The 26,674-nt window shown below is 44.5% G+C and overlaps 1 protein-coding gene and 1 pseudogene across 1 annotated transcript in view; one reads left to right on the top strand and one right to left on the bottom strand.

Annotated features, from left to right (window-relative positions):
- The first annotated feature begins 13,809 nt into the window (after nucleotides 1-13,809).
- The window catches only part of SLC22A3 (solute carrier family 22 member 3), a 93,095-nt gene continuing 80,230 nt past the window's right edge, over nucleotides 13,810-26,674 (top strand). Inside the window, exon 1 of the mRNA XM_068550788.1 lies at nucleotides 13,810-14,244. Coding sequence (XP_068406889.1) covers nucleotides 13,810-14,244 — 435 coding nt within the window. The remainder of the gene's footprint in view (nucleotides 14,245-26,674) is intronic.
- Nucleotides 23,813-24,089, bottom strand: LOC137769073 (cytochrome c oxidase subunit NDUFA4 pseudogene; annotated as a pseudogene).

The raw sequence follows: 26,674 nt of genomic DNA, 5'->3' as shown, positions 1-26,674 counted from the left end.
TAACGAGTCATAAGCCACCAAATCATATTATCCGTGTTCAGGCCACCCCACTCCTCTCATTTACCCACAGGATATTGTCACAAACCTCATACAGCAATTTGCCGTGTTACCTGTTTCCCAGAGTACGGCACCAGGAAATGTCAGTCCTTCAAGATGTTCTGGGAGAGAAGGGTTCCAAGGTCACAGTAAGTTTTGGACACAGTGCAAACCACATTCTCTTTTTGGGGATATACCATGTAGCTTAAGGGCTTTGAGAAGTTTAACAGAAAAAACGTTGAATTTGGTTGTCAAGGCTTCCCAAACTTATCTGAACCTTTTCTTTCTTCAAGTCACACTTTGAAGCTTTAATATTTCTGAAAGTTGGCCTGTGGCAGTCTTTCGATTTACTCACAGTGGGGTTCTTCTAGTAACAAGTGACACTGGAATCCTACTTGATTCCTAATCAGTGACTTTTGGTGCCATCTTTTGCCGACAAAATGGCATATGGCAGTTTTAACGATATCTGTTTTCCAAATAAGCAATGTATCTTGAGTTTATGACATGTTTTAGAGAGTAATGATTCTTCCTCAATTAAGAAATTCTATGCCTATCTGAAAGATTCCATGTATCTTATGAGGTTTACTTTTTTTGTTTTGTTTTTGCTTTTGCTTTTTTGTAGAAAACTTTTTGTTCCACCTAACTGAGGATTAAAAATAAGATATACCAAAGTTATACTTTTGATTCCTTAATTGAAACGTAAGTGAGTTAGAGTGAGGTCTTGCTTCGTTTTAGGCTTCACTCCAGGGTCCTTAAGGGAGAGCAACACTATTTTCCAACATGATCTGGATGGTGAGGTTCAAACCTGAAGATTTCATGGTTTTAAATTTGAGATTTCAGAGACAGAATCTTAGGGTGTATCTCTACATACATCCTAGACTAAAATCCAAACTTCTTGTTTAAAAGTGAACAGACACTTCATGGAAAAAAAATCCATCTGTCTAGTTGACTTCTATAGCTCAGCTTGTACAGAGTGAAATGATATTTCTTTCTATAACAGCATGGATAGTTTAAGGGACGGTAGCGTGAGCAGGGAACACCGCCCAGCAGTTAATTCATGCGACACCTGCAACAATTCCTGCTACTCACGTTCATTAGAGTTGCTTTTCCTGAAAGGATAATGTATACTAATCTCAAATCCTATTGCAGAGCTGGTATTTAAAAGCTCAATTTCACATTTTTTCCAAGCCAAATTTCCTAAATATTTGGATTAATTAATACTCTGAAGAAGGGACTTGCCATTTGAAAAATCGTACTTAGAATTATGATTCTGGGGTATTTGCATCATTTCATGTCTGGATGAGGATTATGCTAATAGTTTCAGACATCACATCTGCAAAACATTGTTTGATGTTCTCTAATGGAGATTTCTCAGTCATAAGATAGCCGAGTGGGAAGACTTTTTAAAACATCGGTTTGTCTCTCACTGTATCTGGTGCATAGAACAGAATAAATGTCTGCCAACAACACGACCTGAGGATCTTTTAGATTGTGTCTATATAATACCCGCAAGGGCAAGAAGGCATAAGTCACCCATTGCCCTGCCAAGTTTCCTTTGTAAACTTGTGGTGTTGGCACCACCAGCTCATGACAAGCACATCAGAGCACATCAGAAAACGTCAGTGGAGCAATAATTAGCAACTGCATCAGGCGCCTGGGCCCATTTTGATAATGTGAGATCATAGCTTTCTTGCTCTTGGATGAACAGGAAAGAATGGTTTCTGGAAGCCACAGAGCACCTAAATCAGTTTTCCCACTTGTATTTGGGGTAAGGTATTAGACCAAAGCATTAAGAAAAAAAGAGGTTCAGAATATATGAATATTCGAAACTGATAACCACATGAGTCACTGAGTTTCCCTAAAATGACTCCGAGAGTTGATAGATATTGTAGACTGTCTAGAAAATGCCCAGTGTTACGCTGGGAAATACATACAAGAGAAATACACAATGTAGTCCTGGTCATCAATGACAAGGTTAAGAAGACAGAAATAACTTGTATGACACAACTGGAAAGGAGTACCTCCTGCTAAGTGCTGTGTTACCGATCACAGAGTGATTTGACATGGGCATAAGTACTCAGGAGTGAAGAGAAACAAGTAGAGTTTAGGAAAGAGGCATAGGGGAGGCATGATTGAGTGCAACTTGGAAATGGAAAGAATTTTGCAAACAGTCAACGTTGATTGAACTCTTCTTTTTGTCCAATACTATGCTAGGCAATCAGCTTACAGTATTTCATTTATTTTCCCCTACAATCCTGTGAGTTTAATACTGTTATTTATCCCCATTTTACTAATGAGGACATTGAGACTCAACGGGGTAAGTGATGTGTCTAAGACACAGAGCAAATAAGTGACAGAGGGGGAATTCCAGGGCAGCTTGCAGACCACTTAGCCACCTTGCTACAATAGCTAGCTCTGTTGTCATCAAAGACACAGGTATAGCTATGAATATGGATATAAATGTACACGTACGTATTAGATGTGGTGGAAGCAGAAGATGGTCACAGGGGACCGCATTTCAGAGATGAGAGAAAGATTAAGTATAAAAGTAGGAACTGGCATGGATGTGAGGGGGTTGATGAAGATACATGACTATCTGGAAAGAAGCGCCTACCTCGGGAGGGTCATGGAAGACCTCCGTGGGCAGGTCGGGGTTAGCATGTAACAGGGAGGCTGGCTGGTCTGGAGCTGAGATTCAGGTGTGGACTGAATGACCAATACTGACCACCATACTTTGTGTCTCTGTGCTTTGGGTGCAGAGAAAAAATATTTAAGGACAGATACCCAGGCACGTCTTCTGATGTGACTGTAGCCCAAGAAACCCATGGGAAAGAGCTTGAACCCTGACTATATTTGGGGGTCAGACACATGCAGACCCAAAGGTGTGGAGCAACGGAAACCTGAGGGCTGAGGATGACGGAAGCCACATCCATCCCCTTTGACCCCCACTCAACAGACACAGGTTCCCAGTGAGGGTGACTCCACTCTTCCCCGGCATTCGCAAGCCTCCCACGTGTACACATCACCATTCTCATCATACAGTTTCAAACAAGACGATGCTGCAGTTCATGCCCATCACTTCATCCGGTCCCTGCCCAGAGAAACAATGATCTGTAATAGCTCTGGACCACTGAAAAGACTTTTAAGTAAGATTTTGGACCAAATACTCTTTTCTCTGTGTGCTCTGACTTGAGAACTTAACCCTTGAATGAGATATGATTCCACAGTGCACATGAGAGCCCCACCCACCATCATCTTAGATGTTCTTGGAAGGTACAAGAAGGAGAAGTGCAGGAAACTGTCCAAATGGATGTGGGGAACCCATAAAAGACAGTCCTGGGCATTTCCAGAGAAGCTTGGGTGTGAGAAGCCTGCAAGGGTTACAAGTCTTCCTGCAGGAGCAGAACCGGGGCAGAGCTGCGGAGATGCACACAGGGATCTTGAAGTGGCTGCATTTGTGAGCTTAAACGGGTGATGTCCAGGAGAGCCAGTTATCACATACAAACTGTTCCAGCGTGTCTTTAGGTGTGTTATGGAGCGTGCACACAAAACCCCATGGGCCATGTGTATTTATTAAACAAAGAAAGCAAGTATTTTGCAGCAAGATCACTAACACCAATGACAAAAGCAGTAAAAGAGCAGAAGAAACACAAATCCTTCTTTTTCGGTCATAGCCTTCTTATCAGACTTTAGCGAAAAATGATTGATCACCGTTTTAGCAAAAACTTCTTTTTTGCCCATCTAAAGATAAACATTTATTTCGAGGCAGAAGAAATCCATAGCTTATGGCTTCAGTTCACTTGTCCTCTGTGCTAAACCCAAGGTCACACTCAAGACGGCACGCACACAGACGATCTCCAATTTGCAAGTAGATGGGGCTCTGAGAGGACACTTATAAATTGGTTCTCTGGAGCACAGGAGCACGTCCCCGTCGACTCTCAGGCCAGCCCAGAAAACTCTCTGAACCCCCTGAGTTCCGAAGCTGGTTCCAAGAGCTGCCTCAGAGCAACTGTGAGACTGAGGGTAGAGCAGGGCCAGGGGGGTGGGGCTGGACTTGGAGGGCGGGAACTGTCATGCCCTTGAAAGGAAGAGCTCAAAGTCACGGTCGTTTTGGGCACAAGTCTTCCAGGACTGGTTGTCGTAGCAATATAGCATTACTTTTATTTCTTAAATAACTTTTTTGCAAAACAGTTTAAGACTCACAAGAAGTTGCAAAAATAGTACAGATTCTGTGTATCCTTCACCCAGTTGCCTTAATAATCATCTCTTACATAATCATGGTATATTGTCAAAACCAGAAAACTGACATTGGCAAGATACTCTTAAATCAGAGAGCTTACTCAGATTTGACCACTCATCTTTTTTTCTCCCTAAACAAATATAATGCTTTGGAATTATTAGATCATTTTATTTTCCCAATGTTACAATGCTAAAAAGTCTCAATTTTTGCAACAAAATCTTCCATTCTTTACTATAAAATATTTAACTGACAGTGTTATTTGAGTGAAGACTGAGTAGGTTTTATATTTATACAAATCACTTTAATTTTGATATTAAAAGGCAAAGATTTTATTTTAAATTTCTAGGCTACACAATATTTGTAGCCAAGAGAATAATTTATGAAATGACAACTTTAAAAATTAATCTCAGTCACTGTTTGATAACAGTGTTTGGGCCTGGCTCCTGGACCTACTGGTGCTATAAACTGAGTGACCTCATTTTAGATGAGTTACGTGATCTCTTTGGTTCTTAATTACTTGATTGCAAAATAAGGAAATTAGACTACATGACTTCTGAAATTTTTTTCAGCTAAAAAAACCCCTATGGGACCCCCATGTCAAAAGTATCATATAGAGATTGTTATAGAAAGCATAAGATGGTTTTATGAAAAACAGACAAAACAAAAACAAAGACCAAACCCTAGAGTTAAAGCGAAAAGGGAAAATTACCTTGTATTCACCTAAAAGTTATGGGAAGAGTACAAAAGAACATTTGAGGACAGCATCCCTGTGGAGGATGAGGGCCACCTGCCCGCAGGTGGTCCTGAAGAGCAGACATGGTCTGAATTCCCCACAAACCACTAAACTTGTGTGACATTCGGACCATCCCAAGCCTCAGTTTCCCCATCTGTAAAAGGATTATGGACCCTGTTGGTGGGGCTCTGAGGAGGAAAAGGGATATGACAGGTAAAGCGCATGACAGAGCCTTGTCCCATGAACGTTACCAGAGCCCCTGAGTGTCAGGTGTGAGTGGGAATGGAGCGTATGTTGCATTAGATGCTATGAATGGAGTGCGGGTCCGCCTGCCTCTGACAGTGTGCTTAGCTTAAGCGGGGAGCCTCCACTTCCGGAGGACAAGTTATGGGGCTTAGATGTGGTTGTCACCCTGGGCACTTGTGAACTGAGAAGGGGGACAGGGTTTCCCCTGTGATGCGGATGAGAGACCCCTGGTCTCAGTGGGGGGATCTGAACCGGCAGAAATGAAGAACACTAATTAGAGAGCATTCTATTCTGTTTTTAGGAAAAATAGATATGTCCCACATACTTTGTATCTCACTGTAAATTTGGGAATAGAATTTAGACTCTGAATTTCAGTCTAAGACATCTTACTATGAAAATGAAACAAAGATTTATTATTCTCTCTCCATCTTGCTGCTCATACTAGTTTCTTATCTACAAATGCCTTCTCTTCCGCCTGGCCTTTTCTCCTGCTATTTATAGCCATGTCTCAAACATAGCCTTCCAATTGTGATACTCAAGATAAATGGGAAAATCATCTAGACCACAATCAATTCAATACAAAGATAGAAAAAAATTAATTAATTCAATAAAAAGACAGAAATATTTGTATGTACTCCTGTCCAGCAGCCATATAACATTGCTATGTACATGAAAATTTCCTAGTGGGTATTCTTGTTCTCCTTATATTATTTCTTTGGGCCATATTTTTTAAAGTTTTCATTTTGAATTTTTCAAAGAGCTTTCACCTTTTCATGTTTAAGACATAGCTTTAAAATCTCACAACATCGAATATTCTGTCTGCCAGCATTCTACCACCTGCATTAGAAAACCAGTGTTAATATATACATATATATACAAACTGCACTAAAATTGACCTGGATTACTGTAATTTATACATTTTATTTTTGTATTTAAAGGAAAAGAGAACTTGAACTCATTGCATTTTACAGCCAGGAAATGGTCTAAATTATCTTAATTTCATTGTACTTTTAGAAATAATTTATTGGCTCAACCAGAACTAGAAACTACTCTTTGACTCCAGTATAGACAGGGAAAGTAGTCATTTGTAATGTGAAAAATACAAACAAAAATTAATTCCAAAAGGAAAGTAATCTACAAGTAGAATGCCTTTAAGCTATGAAATCAGCTAAGGACTCAAAGCCCCTTGGTGTTACTCTGCTAACCCGGGGCTCATCTCTCCAGACCACCTTTCATGCATAGACAGACTCTGGAAATCATTCATTGCCAACAGTGTTACAGCATCTGTTTGTGCCTGGGGTACAACAAAGAATTCTTACGGAGACGTATGTTATTTTACAAAAACCAGGATTGCACAGAAGGCACTATTAGAGCTGGTCTGTGAATCGTTGTCCCCTGTCTGCAATCAGGTAAGTGCAGAAATTGGGAGTAAGCAGTTAGAAACTTTTGTACTGATCTGGCATCGCCATGACATCCAAGTGTATTGACTGGTGCACAGGTCTCCTTGAATAGGATGTAGACCAGTTCCAACGTTGCTGAATTCACCTTGGGGTTGTACGTGTCGTGAGCTGCAGACTATTCGTGCCCAGTAAGACCATATATTGATCTGCAATAGATCAAAACAGACAAACAAATAAACATGTCTCCTTTACCACTAATGGGTTGAGAGGCATTGATATCAAACGTAGTCTTTGAAACCTGTTTCTTTTACACAACGTGTTGTGAGTATCACTCATTTCAGTAACTATGTCGATAAACCTTATTTTTAGTGAATGTGTTATCCTTCAGTTTTTAAGTTGGATTAATTGAGAGGTCACTCAAGTTTTAATCGGTGCCTGCAAATCTCCTAAGACTGACTTTTCCCATTTGAAGATGGCATTACTGTGATTTATGTGCAATGGTACTAAAAGTCAGAAACAGTGGATTGCTGTTGAGTGCTTTGCCCAGGGGGACCACTATCACACTATAGAAGGTACCTCACTAAAAGACAATTTCATCCAGAATGAGGTCCAGCAGCAGAAACTTCTGGGCAATATTTTAGCAATTAATAGCATAGTGGCCTCTTCACCGAGACTTTCACAAATCCCCAAAGTAATAGATGTTTTAAGAGTTTTGGAGACCCATGGGGAATACTGTGTCAATTTGGCACTTCCCAGGCTACACTGACAATAGAAGGATGACCACTGTTTTGCCCTCATACTCCTGTCCCCTTTCCTCTACCTGACATTCCTAAACAGTCGTGGCCTAATTTCCACTCCACCTCAAAGTTACCCTCAACACGGTGCTCTAGATGGCTCCTGACAGACGACAGGAGTGGGACGTAAGAAGAAACCCATTTACCATTCCTGCCCTAAACCATTTGTGATGAAAAGGTTTTCAAGAGAGGTAATGTGCTTCACCTTGCACTTGTTATAATGGCACAAGCACTGAAAGGAAAGTGGCAAAGGACTTGCTATTGTATATGTTCAGAGAGTAAAATACAAACTCTCAAATCTCTTAGGCTTGACTAGGTTTTTCTACTTTGTCAAAATTCAACTCTGGAATATTTTAGCGCTGTTTAGCGTTTTCCTTCATGGCTACCATCTTCTCCGAAGATGTCTTTAAGTCTAAGATCCTAGATGCTTCAAATATAGAGAGCATCTATTTCCAAAGGATAATAGTATCTGTAATATTTGTCCCCCAAACCAGAAACTTTTCTCTAGGGAAGTCCAAATTGTAATCAACTAGCGAGAGAGTGGGTCAGAGAAAGAAATGAACATTGGTCAGTCTAAATCAATGTTAGGGTCCAGCATTCTGCCATATAATAATGGAAGTGCTCTATGGTTTTTTTTTACTACGTTCACATACTAAGGTAAAAAATAGCTACTCCGTGCCTAATAAGGTAAGAATGAGAGCGTTTCAAATACTCTTACCCATTTGTTAAAAAACAAAAAAGAAAATATGATTCCTACTTTTTCCCCTTAGACCTGAGCACAGGCCACGATTCACTTGCCAAATTTTCTCTCAGCAGATTGTTTTCAGAAGTTTTATTTCTAGATTTATTACAGTATTCCCAAGGAAACTAATCTTTTTTTGTGCTTTATAAACAGCACAAATGTCATTATGACGTCTTTTGGTAACTCAATCTGTGGTGAATAAACCCTAATACCTGGTATATCCATTCCTAAATGCGATAAAAAAAATACTAACTATAAAATTTTAGATGAATAAACCCAAACAATTACCTTTTCAAAAACAGTTAAAGTCAGTATGCTTTACAAAAGCTAAAAGTTGTAGGCCAGGAGATTTTTATTGTTCTTATTCAACAATCATTTATTGGTCACTATGTCTGGACCAGCTCTGTCCAACAGAAATCCCTGTGGTGATGGAAATGTTCTGAATGGACATAGTCCAATACGGTAGCCACCAGCCACATGGGGTTATTGAGCACTTGAAACGTGGCTCAGGAGGAACACAATCTTTCATTTCACTTAATTTTAATTAATTTAAATTTAAATAGCCACATGTGGCTAATGGTACCTTACTGGATAGTGCAGATATAGAATAGATATCAATGTTTTAAGATAGAAAGATGAACATGATTTGGCTTTTCTCCCAAAAATCTACAGAGTAATGGGAAAAATAAAATGCATACATAATTTTACATAAAAATCCTGATCAAATTTATATGGAACTTAATAATGAGATAAAATTTATATGGAAGAAAAAAGCCCCCAAATTGCCAAGATAACTCTGAACAGGAGGAAGGTGAGGGGAGAGAAGAGGTGAGACTTGTCCCACCAAATACTAAGAATCATCATAGAACTATCATGATTAATAGTAAAATATTGTCATGGAGATAGACAAATAAGCAGTAGAACAGAACGAACAGTCGAGAAGCCTATTTGTGCAGGATTTTTTTTTTTTTCTTTTTGGCAAGATGCAAAAAGCAGAAGCTATAAAGAAAAATGATACATCTTACTAACTATCAGAATTTAAACTTTTTGTAGTCACCAAGACAACATAAATACAGTTAAAAGACAAGCCACAGACGAAGGAGATAGAACATATACAGCTGACAAAGGAGCAGAATAAACACATATACAAATAACTTCCCAAAACTTCAGTATGAGAAAACAAGTAACAAAGAGAACATAGGCAGAGGATGTGAGAAGTGATTCGCAAGAGATGAATCTGAAAGATGAATACATGTCAAATGTGCTCAGTTACAGGAAATGAGCTAGATCCATATTTATCAAGGCTAATAGGTCTCAAAAATATAACGTGGGGACTTCCCTGGTGGCGCAGTGGTTAAGAATCCGCCTGCCAATGCAGGGGACGCGGGTTCGAGCCCTGGTCCGTGAAGATCCCACATGTCGCGGAGCAACTAAGCCCGTGCGCCACAACTACTGAGCCTGTGCTCTAGAGCCCGCGAGCCACAACTACTGAGCCCACACGCTACAGCTACTGAAGCCCGCGTGCCTAGAGCCTGTGCTCTGCAACAAGAGAAGCCACCGCAATGAGAAGCCCGCGCACTGCAACAAAGACCCAACATAGCCAAAAATAAATAAATTCATTAAAAAAATACATATATATATATATATATATATAATGTGGAGTAAAAAAGAAAAGTGACAGAAAAATAGTATCGTACCATTTGTGCAAACTTCAAAGCACCCCAAGTACTGTAGAGGTTTCCCTCGCTCTCCGAAAGTAGAGGTTTTCTATGAAAGCTTTCCTAAGCCAAAATGGCAAAAGGCGAAGAAGCAGTTACCTTAGGACACCCCTTGCTAACAGATGCAGAAAAAGAAATTGAAATGAAGCACAGATGCTCACAGATAGTTCAAAGCTATGCCGGCTTGCAGCTGAGAATGCTGCATGTAGTTTCTGGAGAAGGAGCTTGGCAGGGCCACTCTTGCTGCTGGGGTGAGCACTGCTTCTATAATGACTTGCCGCAAAACAAGAGGTGAACGCTATTTTCGATTTTCATCTTTTATCATAAAAGTGAAAATCCTCTTTGATTTCTTGCGGTTAGGAAAAACAGGTGCTAATGTAGGTCTTTCATAAAAGTAAAGTGGCATAAGGCAAACTTTTAAAGAGCAAGGGACACCTGTATAGTGTTTGTGTGTAGTACCTAGGTATAAAAAGGATTAAAACATAGAGGAGATGAGTAACGACTTCATGATAACTATACCTGGGCAAGAGGCGGCCTGAATCTTCATCAGAGGGGGCCACACTTTCGCCTTCCTCTCCCCTAGAGCCAAGGGCTTGTACCCACCTGAAGCCCATCCCCCTTCCCATCCTCCTGCCTCACACCAACACGCTGGGATCTGAGATCCCAGGTTTCCCTGCTCAATGGTCCTGAGCCCTCTTCCTGAGCCTGTGTGGCCTTTTCCCCAGGCCCACCTTCTGAAGAAAGGGCCTGGTAGCTGCCCTGGGGAGGAAGGGAGGGGACAGGGGACAGGACCTGAAGGCATATGAAGGAGACTTCAGCTGTGTCTAGGAGTGTTAGTTCTTTATAACAATATACCTAAAACACGATAACATGACACTTGCTAATTCTGGGGAAGGGTGGTATTTTTGTACTACTCTCTTTATTAATAGCCAACTTACATATAGCACTTGTCATGTCTCAAGTACTGTTTTAAGCGATTTGCATAAAAAATGAAAAGGTGTCATTGCTACTCAGTTTTACGGAAAAGGCTGAATAACTTGCCCAAGTCACTCACCATAAAGAGTAGAAGGGGATTTGAACATAGCAGGTCTGGCTCCAAAGTCCATGATCTTAGCAACTGCTCTAGGTCTACTTGTCCAAATGCTCAGATTACTTCATTTAAAAAAAAAAAATGGAATTAAAGTTAAAATAGCCTGACAACTGCAATACAAAGAAAAATGTAGTGAAATTCCTTAAGAAGGTTCTTAGATGTGTTAGGAGCACAGACAAGGACGGCAGACATGACTTGGGGAAGAAGGCAGTTTCGGCGGTTGGGGAGGGCTCGGAGGAGGGGATGCGGACTTTTGGCCCAGGCCTTGCTGGGCAGTGGCTGGGAGGGCAGGAGAGTGAAATGCCAGGAAGAGGAAACTTCTTTGTGTGGACAGGCACAGGTTTAGGAAAGTTAAAGAAGGATTTAGGATTAGCAAGTCGTGGTGTTTGGCTGTCACATGTGGGGGACAACTTGGTGAGGGATGTAGGTTGGCATCTTGAAAGGGAGGGTGAGAAATGAGTATTTAATTTGGAAACCAAGGCAAGCCCTTGAAGGAAGCACCTCCGAGCTGCTCTGTGGGAAGACAAGGAGGAGTGCAGCCTGGATGGAAGGACAGCGGCCACAGGTGAGGAGCCCCTAGGGTCACTGCGAACAAAGTTGGTGGAGGAGGAGAGGAGGCCGTGCCTGTGGGGGGCAGGGGAGGAGGGAGGAGTCAGGAAGCATCCAGTTGTTCCACCAATATTTATGGAGCACCTACTATGCACCAGGCACTGTTCTAGGTGGTGGCAATATAGAAATGAACAAAACAAAACATTCTGTCCTCGTGAAACCTGCCTTCTAGTGGAGGAGGGGGCACAAGCAAGAAAAAGAAGTAAATTTAGTAAACAAAGGAATAAAAATATGCATATGTTAGAGGGTGATAAGCACTTTGGAGACAGATAAAACAGGGAAGGGAGCTGGGGGCTTGCCTGTGTGTGTGTAGGTGTGTACTGGGGCCGGCGTGGTGGGGAGATAGCCAGGAGGGATGAGCTGAGGGCACCTTTGAGTAAAGGCCTGAGGAGTGCCGGGTGTTGAGATGATATTGAGAGTCTGAGTCTTGGGGTGGGGCCATGGTTACCCCAGAAGAGAGGGCAGAGGAGGAGCTGGGTGGGAGGAGGACAGATTGAGTCTGGGGTCCCAGGGGGGCAGTCAATAATATGGACTACACCGTGGAGCGTGGGACATGTACACACAGAAGTCGCTGCTCACCAGGTGACAGATGAGCTTCAGTAGCTGGGAACAAGGATGATAGAACGGTAAGAACTCTCATTTAGTGAGCCCCTAATGTGTGCCCACCTGCCACCAGGTGTTTTATCCTTCCTAGTACCCGGGATCCTTAGGACATCCCTGCACGGAAGACAGTATTAACTCAGCAACAAGTAAGAACGACAGTAATAAGAGCTAACACGTGAAAGGGCATACTGTGCGTCGTCAGGCACTTTTCTGGCACTTTATGTGTAATAATTCATTCAATCCTCACAGCAACCCCAGGAAGGTATCAGTCTCATTTGACAGATGAGAAGACTGGGCTGGCCCAGTAAGGTGCCCAAGGTCACAGCTGGTGAACCGAGGCAGCCTGGCTCCCGTCCTTGCTCTGGAAGGAGGAAAAGTCAGTCTGCGCTCTACCGGCCTCTCCACCCTCCGAGAAAAGCGAGCTAAGGGTAGAACGCTTTTCGGACGGCTGGGGTGGGGTTCTGGGGAGAAGAGCTGGAGAAATTCTCGGAAGATACGTCTTGAGAGGGGGAGGCTGGGCCAGGGCAGGGAGGGCGCTGTTAGGAGTGCAGGGTGAACCTTATAGCTGAAGGCTGCAGCCGCGCAGGGGCTTTTAACCCGGCCCGGGGAGGGCATCCGAGTGTGGACGTGGACACAGCAGCCCGGACGCGGACCAGAGGCCAGGACGCCAGATCGCACACAGCTCTGCGGATCTCTGGGAGCGAATAAGGGAGCTAAAAACAACGATGGAAACCAACCAACAAACACCCTTTCTGGGCGATTTCAGGCCGAGAGCGAAGGCCTTGGCTAAAGAAACCTGTAAGGGGCTGAGGTCCGTTCTCACTTTGAACTCCAGGACTCTGAACGAGACGCCTAACACCCCTGTGGGTTGCCCGGCTGCTCTTTTGAAAAAGTTGGACGCTCTCTGAGATGTCGCCAAAATCCAACCCCGCGTGGTCCTAGCCCTGCAGTGGGTCCACTGCTCTGGGACCCGGCTGCCCGGCCCCAGGGGTGCGCCGGGCGGCTCTGCTCACCCCACGGACGAGAACTGGCGGGGGGTGGGGAGCTCCTGCGGCACGGGCGCGGGACCCGGAGCGCGCGCGTCGTCGGTCCCCCAGGCGGCACCCGGGACCACCTAGAGACCAAGTCCCATTAGCCTGGGAGTCGCTGGGTGGCCCTGGAACTTTCTTCTCTGGAGCCCGATCCGGGACCGCCCGCAGAACAGGCTGCTGGCAAGGACCGAATGGAGCTCCGCGCCAGGCCGGAGGCTGTGCGCGTCACTCGCAGTCCCGGGCCGGGTCCGCGGCGCGCGGTGGCGCTCCGCCAGGCCGCGCCGCCCGCGCCCCGCCGCGCGCCCACCCCGACTCCGCGGCGGCGCCCCCGGGGAGCGCGGCCCCGACCTCCGCGGGCGCCCCCGGACCGGAAGCGGGTGCGGCGGGCGGGGGCCCCGGGGCCGGAGGCGCGGCGGCCGCTGGCGCGGCGCCCAGGGGCGTGAGGCGGGAGCGCGGGGGAGGCGGCGGGGCGGAGGAGGCGGCCGGCCGGCCCGCGGGTCACTCGGAGGCCCGGGCGGCGGGCGGCAGGACGCGCTCGGGGAGTCGGGCGGGCGGGCGGCGCGCACCATGCCCTCCTTCGACGAGGCGTTGCAGCGGGCCGGCGAGTTCGGCCGCTTCCAGCGGCGCGTGTTCCTGCTGCTGTGCCTGACGGGCGTCACCTTCGCCTTCCTCTTCGTCGGCGTGGTCTTCCTGGGCAGCCGGCCCGACCACTACTGGTGCCGCGGGCCGAGCGCCGCCGCGCTGGCCGAGCGCTGCGGCTGGAGCCCCGAGGAGGAGTGGAACCGCACGGCGCCCCCCCGCCTCGGCCCCGCGCCCTCCGAGCGCCGCGGCGACGGCCGCTGCCAGCGCTACCTCCTGGAGGCGGCCAACGCCAGCGCCGCCGCCCCGGGCGCGCTCAGCTGCGCCGACCCGCTCGCCGCCTTCCCCAACCGCTCGGCGCCGCTCGTGCCCTGCCGGGGGGGCTGGCGGTACGCCCAGGCCCACTCGACCATCGTCAGCGAGGTAAGGGCCCGGGTCCGCGCCGGGCGCGCCCGCCCCGCCGCCGAAAGCCGGCCGGGAGCGGACGGCGCGCGGAGCCCCCGCGGACGCCGGGAGTCGGTGAAGCCGGCCGCCGGCAAGGTCCGCGGAGGCCGGGAGCTGTCGGTTACCTCTGGGGACCGACCGGGTTCATCCCGCGCTTGGAAGCGTGGTGCTGCGTCCTAACTGCCCGGGCAGTGCCTTTGCTTTATCTCCCTCTGCTAGTGAGGCAACGGAGTGGTGCTTCGGTTTAGGTGTGCACGGAAACCGCCCTGGAAGCCAAGTGCTAAGATGCTTCGCACACGCCTCCTGAGGGATCGAAGCATCCTGTACGGTGCTCGTTGTCTCTGAGATGTGTGTGCGCAGTAGTTGGAAATGTCGGGTGGACGCGGGTAGAGAACCGCAGCGTCTGGGGCGAGCGACGCTGAGCAGGTCCGCGCCGGCTCGTGGTCCCCAGGGGGCGAAGGAAAGGAGAAACCAACGTTTGAAGGCAGCGCCAACTGTCTCTAGTTGCCCAGATGATTATCTGAAATGCAAAAGGACAAAGGTCGAGGCTTTCCTGGGAGCATGATTTTGGCAAAACTGCTTTGGGGCAAAGAGCAACATTTGAGAGAAGTTGGGAAAGCCAAGGTTTTGAATTAAAAAAAAAAAAAAAAATTTTTTTTTCCTGCTAATAAAGGACAGGAACGCAGCAGAAGAGGCTGTAAGGCATACATAGTGGACACCCCACTTATTGGGGGGTAGCTGCTGGTGTCGGGTGGGGACAGTCCCCACGGTTTTTTGGCCACGTTTGAGCTGGCAGTGCCTTGGGGGTTAGGTGCCCTCACCCTTGGCGGCAGAGCTGTTCCTGCGCTGCGCTGGGCTGGCAGTTTGCATCTTCATCTGGTGAGTTCTGACTTTAGGGACTGCCTCCACTGAGCTTGCAGGGAAGGTATGAGCAGTTTTACTGAACTTTGCTGCAAGCATGGATCAATTTAATTTCTAACAAGTGATTGAATGTGCTCAGGCAAATTGGGAAGGAAAAATGTTTGTCTTTAATTTATTGTCATAAAGAATTTTTAAGCACCTACTTGAATAATGGGGGAAACACTGGCTTCAGGGTTCGCAGTGCCTCTTCTGCCTGTTACTGGTGTTCTTTGGTCTGGTGGTGACCTAGTCTCTCTGAAGCTGGGATTGTAGGTCTTTGAGGTTATGCATGTTCTGTGTGTTAGCACACTGTGTGTGGTCCTCTGCTAAGTGCTTTAGAGATCAAACCCCATGGCAGCCCAGGAAGGCCATGTGTATGTGTGTTTGGGGTACTTTAATTTCTACCTAATTCGTGGGTCATGATCGGGACTGCTTTATAAACTGTGGTGGTCTTGTTAGGGGTTTCACTCTTGAAATGGATAGGGTGTGGGCTTGGGTGGGAGAGGGTGTTATCACTGGTACTTCCTTTGAGTTGTATGCATTAGGTGGCTGCTTAGTGCTACTTTCCAGGCAAACCAGAAGACGCTGCTTGGAGAGTAGATGCCTGATTTTTGAAGACATAGAGATCTCAAATGAAGAATCAAATGAACACACACTCCAGTGGGGTTTCCATGAGCAAGCATGATCCCTAGACATCAGAGAAGGGAGACATAAAAATCTCTAAGTTAGTGTCCAGACAGGTACTTTAAAAGCATTCTGGGGTTCCAGGGTTGTTTCAAACATTCCAGGGTTATTTCAAAGGAGGGACAGTTGGTCTTATGAAGGTCTAACAGGCACTGTGGAAGGTGGGAGTTCAGGAGACCTGGTCCTGGCACGGTCTCCATCTAGCTGTGTGGCTTGGGTGGATAGCTTAACCCTTCTGGGCTTAGCTTTCTCATCTGTAGTATCAGGGGTTGGATTAAACCCTTTACAGTCCTACCAGTGCCATCAGTGTCATCACTGGATGGCTGTTCTCAGCGTGCTCAGAACAATGACAAAAATCTTCAAGGAAAAGTAAAATGCTATTCAGAATGCTCCCTTAAGGCCTCTGACAAGTTTTGGAAGTATATTGGAGAGAGAGTTTTTTGCTGTTGTTCTAAATTGTTTGCTTCTTCTGGTTTGTTGTTTTAATGTTTTGATTCTTGAGAGGAAACCCTCCATCTGTTCAGGAAGTTCAGCATCCAGAACAACTCCTTCCCGCTCAGAGTTCTGCACAGCTAACATATTACTGTCTGGTTTTGCATATGATCCAGTTAGTGTTTGTTCTTTCATATCCTGTCAGCGTGACCCATCTCTGGCTCACACTGTACACCCAGTGTGTTTTCAGAGACTTGAAATCTAACATATGAATCATGGAAAGGGGGTGACTTGGGAGAGTTCAGAACGCGGAAGGGGAGACCAGATTCCAGAATGGCAACATACAGCTGTTATATTTAATCCTTGCGCCATGGCGGGGGAGACAGCACTGTCCCGGCTTTTAGAAGAGGAACCTGAGGCAGGAGATGTGAAGGGACCCACTAGCGTCCCAGACCTTTTATGTAGCCAAGGTGGGTTCAGATCCGGGGGTCTTGATTGTGAATCCGTCTCCTTTCCTCCAGGCAGTGCTCTAAGTCCTTGAAACAGGTCCACACAACATGATATCAGATCACTCACACTTTAGAACCTGCAAGAAATCTAGCTGAACCTTCCTGTTTACTTAGTTACTATCCTGGTCCTCTGGCCAGCGTGTCATTTTATTTCATTTCACGGTCCGGAACACGATCCACTGCAGATGAGGAGGTGGGAACGGCAGTCTGTACTCTCGGTGTGAGTGTTGCGGAACGGGCACTTAAACCTCATCCACCCTTTTTTCATCTTACAAAGAGAAACAGCGCCAAGGAGTTAAGTCAGAAGTCAATGCGATGTGCAGGGCCGTTTCGGTCCAGCTCGCCCTCTGCTTTCTCCTGCTCAAGGTGATGCGGTGGATTTTTCACCTACATTCAGTGACCTCGGCACAGACTTTTCTAACGTCTGCATCTCAGCCCTATCTAGTTGTCAGACATTGGGCAGAAGAAAGCATGATGTGATGCGGAGAAGTCCAAGCCCTTACCACCCAAATATTTCAAATCATTGCCCAGGGAGTGAGACTCTGAAATTAATGTTAAGACTTGGAAATGCTTGCTTGTGTACCATGGATGGGGGGGAAAAAAGAGCTCCTCTCTCACTAGGAACCAGGCCTCAGAGCACCATTAAAAATAGACCGAATTGCCCTTTCTAGATCATTTTTCTCCCACACGCAAAAAATGAAAGTCCATTTGAGGGGAGTGGCTGACCCATTGAAGAAAACGGAGGCTGCTTCGATCTCTGGGGCTGTCGCACTGCTTCTCACGTCTCTGCTGTGCTTCCTGCGTATCCAGCCCGCAACATGAGGCCAGCCCCAGACATTAGTGTCATCAGCCTCTGGTCCTTACTATTTGCTAAGCGTGGAAACACAGTGCCATGGATACTGGAGAAAGGAGTTTAGCCAGGCCCAGGTTTTATTCTGGGCTGAGTCTCTGATTTGCTCTGAGCACTTGAGAAAGATCTTACTTTTATATTGTTTTTATTTTTAATATTATTTGTGCTTTCCCTGGTTTTTGCTGAATCAACCTCACCAAGAGAACATCTGTTTTATCATTACTTCAAAGGACCAACTATGGTATTGTTCATTTTCTATTCCATTAGTTTGTCCTCTTTTTTTTTTAGTTTGCGTTATTCTTTTAAAAATCTATTTTATTGAAGTATAGTTGATTTACAATGTTGTGTTAATTTCTGCTGTACAGCAAAGTGATTCAGTTATACATATATACATTCTTTTTCATATTCTTTTCCATTATGGTTTATCACAGGGTATTGAATATAGTTCCCTGTGCTATACAGTAGGACCTTGTTGTTTATCTTCCTGTTTAGTGTTTGTTCTGGTTTTTTGGATTTACTATGGGTGTGCTTTTTTTCCGATTTAAGTTAGCTGCTTAGCTCAATTCTTTCCTGCCTTTCTTCTTTTCTAGTATAAATGTTTAAAGCTATAGATTTCCTTCTGTGTACTTTTTTTGGACTACACCCAGCAAGTTTTGAAATGCAGGTTTTAATTATTATTCCATTCTCGGTATTTTTAATCCCCATTATTTCCTCTTTGACCCATGATTTATTTAGATATTTGTTTAAAATTTTTAAACATACATTGATTTTTTTATCTTTTAATTGTTGACTTCTAATTTAACCTTGGAGTGGTAAGAGAACGTGGTCTGAATGATACTGATTCTTTTTAAATTTTTTTTTATAATTATTTGGCTCTATTTTCTAAGTATTCTATTGACCTTTTTATTTTTACCATTTACTTTTTAAGTCTCTCTCTTTTTTTTAATTTTATTTTTGGCTGTGTTGGGTCTTCGTTGCTGCTCGCAGGCTTTCTCTAGTTGTGGAGAGCAGGGGCTACTCTTCGTTGTGGTGTGCGGGCCTCTCATTGCAGTGGCTTCTCATTGCGGAGCACGGGCTGTAGGCGCGCGGGCTTCAGTAGTTGTGGCGCGCAGGCTTCAGTAGTTGCAGCACGCGGGCTCAGTAGTTGTGGCACGTGGACTCTAGAGTGCAGGCTCAGTAGTTGTTGTGCACGGGCTTAGTTGCTCCGTGGCGTGTGGGATCTTCCCGGACCAGGGATCGAACCCGTGTCGCCTGCATTGGCAGGTGGATTCTTATCCACTGTACCACCAGGGAAGTCCCTGATACTGATTCTTTGAATTTTATTGGAACTTTCTTTTTGGCCTTCTAGGAGGTCAATTTTTATAAACATTCCATACATGCTTGAGAAGAGTGTGCAGTCTTTAGCTATTGGGTGTAGGGTTTTATAGATGTCCAATATTTGAAGCTTGTCAGTTGTGTTGTTACAATATTCTATATTTTAATTAACTTTCCATCTGCTTTGTCTAGCAAGCATAGAGAGTATTAAAATTTACCATTGTGTTGGGGGGGTTTGTCATTTTCTTCCTATATTTCTAGCAGATTTTAAAAGTTATACCCATGAGATTGGATGCATGTACATACAAATTTAGAATTTTTAAAAATCTACATAGTGAATTGAACCTTTTATTATAGTGTTGGTACTCTGTCTAAAATCCATGATGTATATATTGTCCCGAGGTCTACTTTGTATAATATTATTTAGCTACTCCAACTTTCTTTTGGTTAATATTTGCCTGCTATATCTTTTGTTATCCTTTACTTTCAAACTTCCTATGTTCTAATAATTTAGATGGGTTTCTTATAAAATGCATATAACTTGATTTTGCATTTAACTACTATGCTTAGTCTATTCACCATTTCTTGTGGTAATTGGTATATGGGGGCTTATTATACCATTTTTTTCTTTCACTTGTTCCTTTTGTGCTTTTTCCCTTCCTTTAAAAAAATGATTTTAAATTTGTTTCTCTTATTCTATTTACTCCTTCCTTTATTTGTTTGGAATTTAGATTTTTTTCCCCAGCTTTTCTACTTTTTTTTTTTTTTTGGAAGTATAGTCGATTTACAATGTTGTGCTAGTTTCAGGTGTACAGCAAAGTGATTCATTATATATATATTTTTCAGATTCTTTTCCATTATAGATTATTACAAGATATTGAATATAGTTCCCTGTGCTATATAGTAGGTCCTTGTTGTGGAATTTAGATTCTTTATTTCAATTCTTTTAGTGGTTACCCCTGAAATTTTGCTAAGGTTACTTAACAAAACCTAAATTTAATACTCCAACCTCCTCCTAAACAATTTAAGATCTTAAACACTTTCATTCAGTCACTTCTCCTGTATTATAGGCATTAATAGCCAATATTCTAGGTCTGTTCCTTTATTGTTAATTTATGGGTTTTGTGTAAATCATGTATGCTTGGATTTATACTTACACTTTATCTACTCATTATTCCATACCCTATCTCTTTTCCCCCCTTCCTTTTCATATAGATCTTTAACATTTTTTCTTTAGCGTGTATCTCTAGGTGGTAAATGTTCTCAGTTTTTGTTTATATGGAAATGTCTTTATTTCGCCATTATTCTTTAAGATTTTTTTTTGATGTGGACCATTTTTAAAGTCTTTACTGAATTTGTTACAATAGTGCTGCTGTTCTATGTTTTGGTTTTTTGGCCGCGAGGCATGTGGGATCCTAGCTCCCTGACCAGGGATTGAACCTGCATCCCCTTCATTGGAAGGTGAAGTCTTAACCACTGGACTGCCAGGGAAGTCCCCGCTATTATTCTTGAAAGATAGCTTTGCTAGGTAAATAGTTCTATGTTGCCAATTATTTTTCCTTAACCCTTTGAAGATGTTAGTTCTGCCTTGTAGCTCTCATTTTACTTTTGAAAAATCTGTTGTCAGTTTAACTGTCCTTTTCTCTTGGGTTGTGTCTAGGTGGGTATTTCTTTTTTCTTTTTTTCGTGGGTATTTCTTTTATTTATCCAGCTTGGTATGCATTGCCTCTAAAGAGTGTCTGACATATAGTAGGCACTCAATAAATAGCTGTTGAATGAACCAGTTGTGTTTCCTTTCAACTGTGAATTTTGGTTCTTTGGTAGGTTCTGGAAAATTCTCAGCCATTATCTTTTCATTTTCTGCTCTCTATTCTTTCCTTCTGAGACTCGATTTGGACATAAGTTGGACCTTCTTCTTCTGTCCTTCATGAGTCTTAACCTCTCTCTCATATTTCTCATTTCAATATCTATATGACGGTTAAGATATTTTTTCAGACCTATCTTCCAGATCACAATGTTTCTATTCAGCAGTATCAAATCTGCTGTTTAATCCATTCATTGACGTTTTTATTTCAGCAATTATCTTTTTCATTTATCAAAGTTATATTTGTTATCTTTCAGATATCCCTGGTCATTTATTGGTAGTCTCTTATTTTTTGCTCATTCTTGTGTTTCCATTTTTCAGTTTCTTTAAGAGCTTTATGTATGATTACTCTATATTTTATATGTGGTAGTTACACTGCCTGAAGCCCTTGGTGTTTTGAATCTCTCATTTGTCATTTGTTATGTGTTTGACACTTGTTTGTCACGTGTTGGTTGTGAGTTCCCAGCTGGTTGAGTGTCTCTGTGGGAAACCTGGCTGCCTGCAGAGAGGATTTGCACTTGCTTCTGTCTGAGCTTGGACACCCATGATCTGGAATCATTTTCTTCCTTCCAGACTTCCTGGTGCATCTACAACTGCTGAATCTGTCATTGTTGTTTGTTTTTATTAGAGGTGTATGATTTCCCCTTACTTTCTGAAACACCAGCAATTCAACAAAAATTGTGTTTTATGCTGAATCTCATTTTTTCAACAAGAGTCCCTCAAAATAACTAGTCCTTTCTGCTGATGACAAAAGTGTATTAATAGTTTCACAGATTTTTTTTAATGGAGTGAAAGCAAGACCTTAATGAGTGAGCAGTCACCCCACTAGGTGTCTGCTACTTGGTGTTGGCAGCAGGATGACCCAGCAGATCCATGCAGTGATGTGTGTATGAACCCCAGAGCCAAAAGGAATGAGACTATGAAAAAGCATCTCCTGCTTCTTTCTGGCAACTGATTTATTAGATTATCAGCTACAGATCAATTGAAATTTATTTAGCATTTGTTATATGCTAGGCGCTGGGCTAGGCTGGTAATACAAAGATAGATAAAATTGCCCGATGAGTTCTGGCAGAGAGACTTGCCCCGAGACAGTAATGTACTGAGAGTGGTGACAGGTGAGGTGAAGGGATGCCTTCTTATGATTGGCTGGGGGTGAATCAAAGCAGAATGTGCACTGACCTTGACCTCAGCCCCAGAGGAGAAGGAGGAGTCCAAGAGGAATATATGAGGAAAAGGATGTTCTATTCCCACATTCTCTCATCTTCAGCATCATTTATTTGTAGCCATTTATCGACTGCCCTCTGGAGCAGTGGTTGATATGTATTCCTTTGACCCACCCACACAGACATGGAATCAAAAGATCAGGGTGGGGTTCAGGAATCTTCGTTGTTCACAAGCATGTAAAGCCCCTGCAGGTGGTCCCTAGACTACACATGAGGAGTGTGACAAGATCATCACAAGTGGAACAGCCTATGTGTGGGTGAAGCAAGTGCCAGCTCCCCCAAACACACCCTGCAGACCTTGGGATGGAAGCATTGTCCCTTTACCCAAGACAGGAGTCCCACATTGTTTTTTAAGATGAAAAGACAACCCTCAGAATGGGAGAAGATATTTGCAAATGAATCAACAGACAAAGGATTGATCTCCAAAATACATAAACAGCTCATGCAGCTCAATATTAAAAAAACAACCCAATCCAAAAATGGGCAGAAGATCTAAACAGACATTTCTCCAAAGAAGACATACAGATGGCCAAGAGGCACATGAAAAGCTGCTCAACATCACTAATTATTAGAGAAGTGCAAATCAAAACTACAATGAGGTATCACCTCACACCGGTTAGAATGGACATCATCAGAAAATCTACAAACAATAAATGCTGGAGAGGGTGTGGAGAAAAGGGAACCCTCTTGCCCTGTTAGTGGGAATGTAAATTGATACAGCCACTGTGGAGAACAGTATGGAGGTTCCTTAAAAAACTACAAATGGAACTACCATACGACCCAGCAATCCCACTACTGGGCCTATACCCAGAGAAAACCATAATTCAAAAAGACACATGCACCTGTACTTTTCCTCTGGGACACACAGCTAGGTTGTATTTCCCAATGTCCCTTGCAGCTGGTGGGGGCGGTCCTGTGATGTGTTCTGGTCAGTGATGTTGGGAGAAGCAACACACCTGGAGCCAGAATAACCTTCCTCCTCGCAATCCCCCTGCTTGCTTCCTTCCCTCATCTGCCGGCAGAGAGTCCTGAAGACCCCAAAGACAGCAAAGCCCTTAGCTGGAAGGAGATCAGTGTGCTTGAAGCCTGCACGGAGGGGACCCCCATCTTCCTCCCCTCCACCTCCTCTGCATGGGAATGTGAAATTAATGAAAAATAAACTTTCTTGTGTTAAACCACTGAGATTTGGGGGGTTTTTGTTACAGCTCTTACTGTGAGCCTACCCTGACAAATACACATTTTGGTGTATTTCCTGGAGGCTGCAGGCACCTGATGAAATGGTAGGGAAGCTCGTTCCTTCGAGACAGTCCTCCCCTTGGTCTGCACACAAGGTCACCATGACCTTGCCTGAGGCCCCTACGGGCCCCTCTCCTCTGCAGGCACCCCTGCTGCAGCCCCCCCAGGGCACACCTGGCTGTCCTCCCTGGGCTGTGAGCGTGCTGTTTCCTCTTCTCCAAATACCTTTCCTCTTTCTTCTTGAGGATGTTCCATTTTTTTCCCTAGAGATGCAGCTAAGAGTTACCTATTCCAGAAATACCTTCCCTGCCCCGACTCTGGGGGTCTGCTTTCCTTCCTCTGCCCAGCCACCCCCTGTGTGTGCTGAACGTATTGCCTTCCTCATCAGACTGCAGCTTTCTTTTGTTTTTTTCAAGTTTTACTCATCAGTGTAAACCCCAACACAAATACACCAACATGATTTCGTGCATTTAGAGGGGAAATGTTTCTTGGTTAAGTGGAAAATTGTGCAGATGGCTTCTGGAAGACCTTCATTCTAAGCAGCTTTATAGTGAAACATTATATTTAGAAGTCTGGACCTTCTTTCTTCAATCTGCTGTAATCTACATTCACTGAGTAGAACTTGTACTGATCATTGGGACCCAGTGGGTTCCAGGGTTCTGGGTTATTCTTTCTGTCCCAAGTGACATCTGGATTGAACGATGCCAGGCGCAGGCGTACAGTGCTGTGCCAGTACCTCCTGCTCCAGTAAATACAAAGAGGGGGATCAAACTAGAATGCTTCTTGGCCTGACCGATGATCTGGCAGAGCATGGTTGCGACAGAGGCCTTGAGTCCAAATGGAGAGAAAAACAAACCTGCAAGGCCCGAGACTAAATAGCCTCCGCGCCGAGCAGGAGTGGACGTCCAGAGTCACCCAGGACCTAGACTGCAGCTTTCTTGGGGGCAGAGACTGTTTAGCATATATTTGTGATGAGATCACATGGCATTCAATAAATCCCGTGATTAAATTAATGAGTGAATGGGAAAGGGATTGAGTGAAATATTTGACCCCTTTTATAACTTTGGCTCAGCCAACCCTGAAATTGACCTTCGTAGACTATAATAAGCTCTTTTCCCCTCAACAGTGCTGCTTTATTTTTGCATTAATTCTGTATATTAATTTAGAGAAAATGGCCATTTTAACAATTTTGATTTTTTGAACATGGTGTATTGGATGTAATTTGAACGTGATGTGTTGCTGCATTTTCTTAGGCGTGATTCAGTCTCTCTCACAACGTTTTGTAGTTTTCAGTATGAAGGTGTTACAGAAATTTCACAGGTTTTATTCTTAGGTGTTTGTTTTATTGATAACCTTGTACAGAGCTGCTTCTTCATAACTTAACCAGCAAGGGCTTGTCTTCCTCCCCTTCACACCAACGGGCTCTGACAAATCACCGGTGGGAGGGGGCCACGGCCCTGCAGAAAGTGGCTCCAGGCCTCTGGAGCAGGGGAACAGCCGCCACCCGCCGACCCCTGTCTACACGGGGACTCTGTCATCCTCAGACCCTAATTGGGGGATGCGACCTGGAACATTAAAGCGACAGGAGAGAGCAGGTCGGCTGGCTCTTTGGGGCCATTATTTTTATGTGCTGACGTCCATTGTGCAGAAAAGGCCTTTCTCAGCTGTCCTGGCACTTTTGGGCACGTCTGTGTCATCAGCCTAGCTGGGCTCCAGGAGCAGCAGGGCACAGGTGCAGGGCACAGGTCAGCGAGGGGCACACGGGCGCCTGGCTGGCAGCAGTTCAAGGGTGCAGTGCTGAGCCCTCCAAGGCCATTGGGGGCGGGGTGGGGAGACACTGCCTACATTTCAAAACAAAATAAAACCTCTCCAATTTTTCCTCATTTTTTTTCTTAAACTATAACCAAGAAAGGAAGTGTATTTCTATTCTGTGAGGAAATAGCAAAGTTCCTTAAGGTTCTTGGTGTAGCTTTCTAGAATGACAGTGACACAAGCATGGCCAATGATAGTTAATGCCTTTTTATCTGGTGAGAGATCGGTAACATGGCTTTTAAAGGATTGCGGTGCTCTAACTTTTCTGTGCATGTAATAAAACAAAGTAACTTTGGGGCTGGTGCTTGTGTAACAGTAGAGGAAAACCATGAGGGATGCAGTGTAGGGGCTCATACGAAGGTGAATAAATAAATGTGATTTAAAAAAAAAAAAATCCTGCGTTTAAATTGTATGGCTAGTATGGGCCCCGCCAAGCACGTCCCTCAAAGTGTATGACTGGTTTAGAATTTAACTTTAAAAACTGTGTTCAGGGAAATTAAAAATGAAAGTCAGAAAATGAGTGTGGTGATTATTGTTGAATATTTTCCAAAAGCTTGGATCCTAGTCTCTGATTAATCAGTGAAGCAGACGTTGTAGTGGAAAGGGTGCTGATCCAAGACGTGGGAACCCTGGCACAGGTCACTGTGAGCGGCTGGGGGTCACTGGGGGTGACAGGTAACATCCCTGGACCACTGTTTCCTTATCTGAGTGGAGTAGTCAATTGTCAATGGATTTCCAAGTTTCCTCTACCTCTGTCATTCTGCAGCCAATTTCATTTTCAGGTATTTTAATTCCTGACCCTGAACTTGGGGTTGCCATATCCATACAAGAGTGGGAAAGTGGCTTGGGATGAAGCTAACTTAAAAGCTGGAGGTGTTCAGTTCCGGAAATCAGGATGGATTCTTCCCCAGGACACCTTACTTCCTGGCGGGCGTGCTGTGAACCGTGTGGACAGAGGCGAGGGTGATGGCGCGGGTGTGGCCACATTCTGGAGCAGGTGCCCGTCCTGCCCTCTGTAACATCTGCTGTAGACCTAGAGCTTCATGGGGAATGTGAGGAGGGGACACGCCCTGGGCCATCTACACAGTGGAAACTACCCAAGGGAGGCAGGATGGGGACAAGCTTGGACTTCAGAAACGAAGGTGATTATTCTGCTGTCAAACCCAGTCTTCTGAGACAGGGGACCTCCCTGTTGGATAGGTACCGGCCAGAGCAGGAGAGATGAGCAAGTGACAGGTGGGGCTCTGGATTTCCATTTTAATGGCCATCACTGGGACCAGAAAGTTGAGACACTCATGAGGAAATACAAACCGGAGCTTCACAAGCCTGTCCGCACTCACCCGCTTTGGCCTCAGTTATCTGATTATTAACACTTTAACATTAAACTTAACATTTAACTTAAGTGCTAAGACATTTAAGTATTTGAAAGTGATTCTGACAAGACTGTGTCTGTTTAGGGAGTATATAACCTTTCTTTTACGGGTTTTGTTGTTAAATTGTGTTGTATTGATTGGTCATAAAGCCTACAAATAAGTGCGGGAGACTGTGTTTTCTTGTTTCTTAGAAAATAGTTCAGGGATGAAAT

The sequence above is a fragment of the Eschrichtius robustus genome, chromosome 9 (assembly GCF_028021215.1).
Source record: "Eschrichtius robustus isolate mEscRob2 chromosome 9, mEscRob2.pri, whole genome shotgun sequence".
Lineage (NCBI taxonomy): Eukaryota > Metazoa > Chordata > Mammalia > Artiodactyla > Eschrichtiidae > Eschrichtius > Eschrichtius robustus.
The sequence above is the reverse complement of the archived record's forward strand: the minus strand, read 5'-3'. Positions and strand labels throughout refer to the sequence as shown.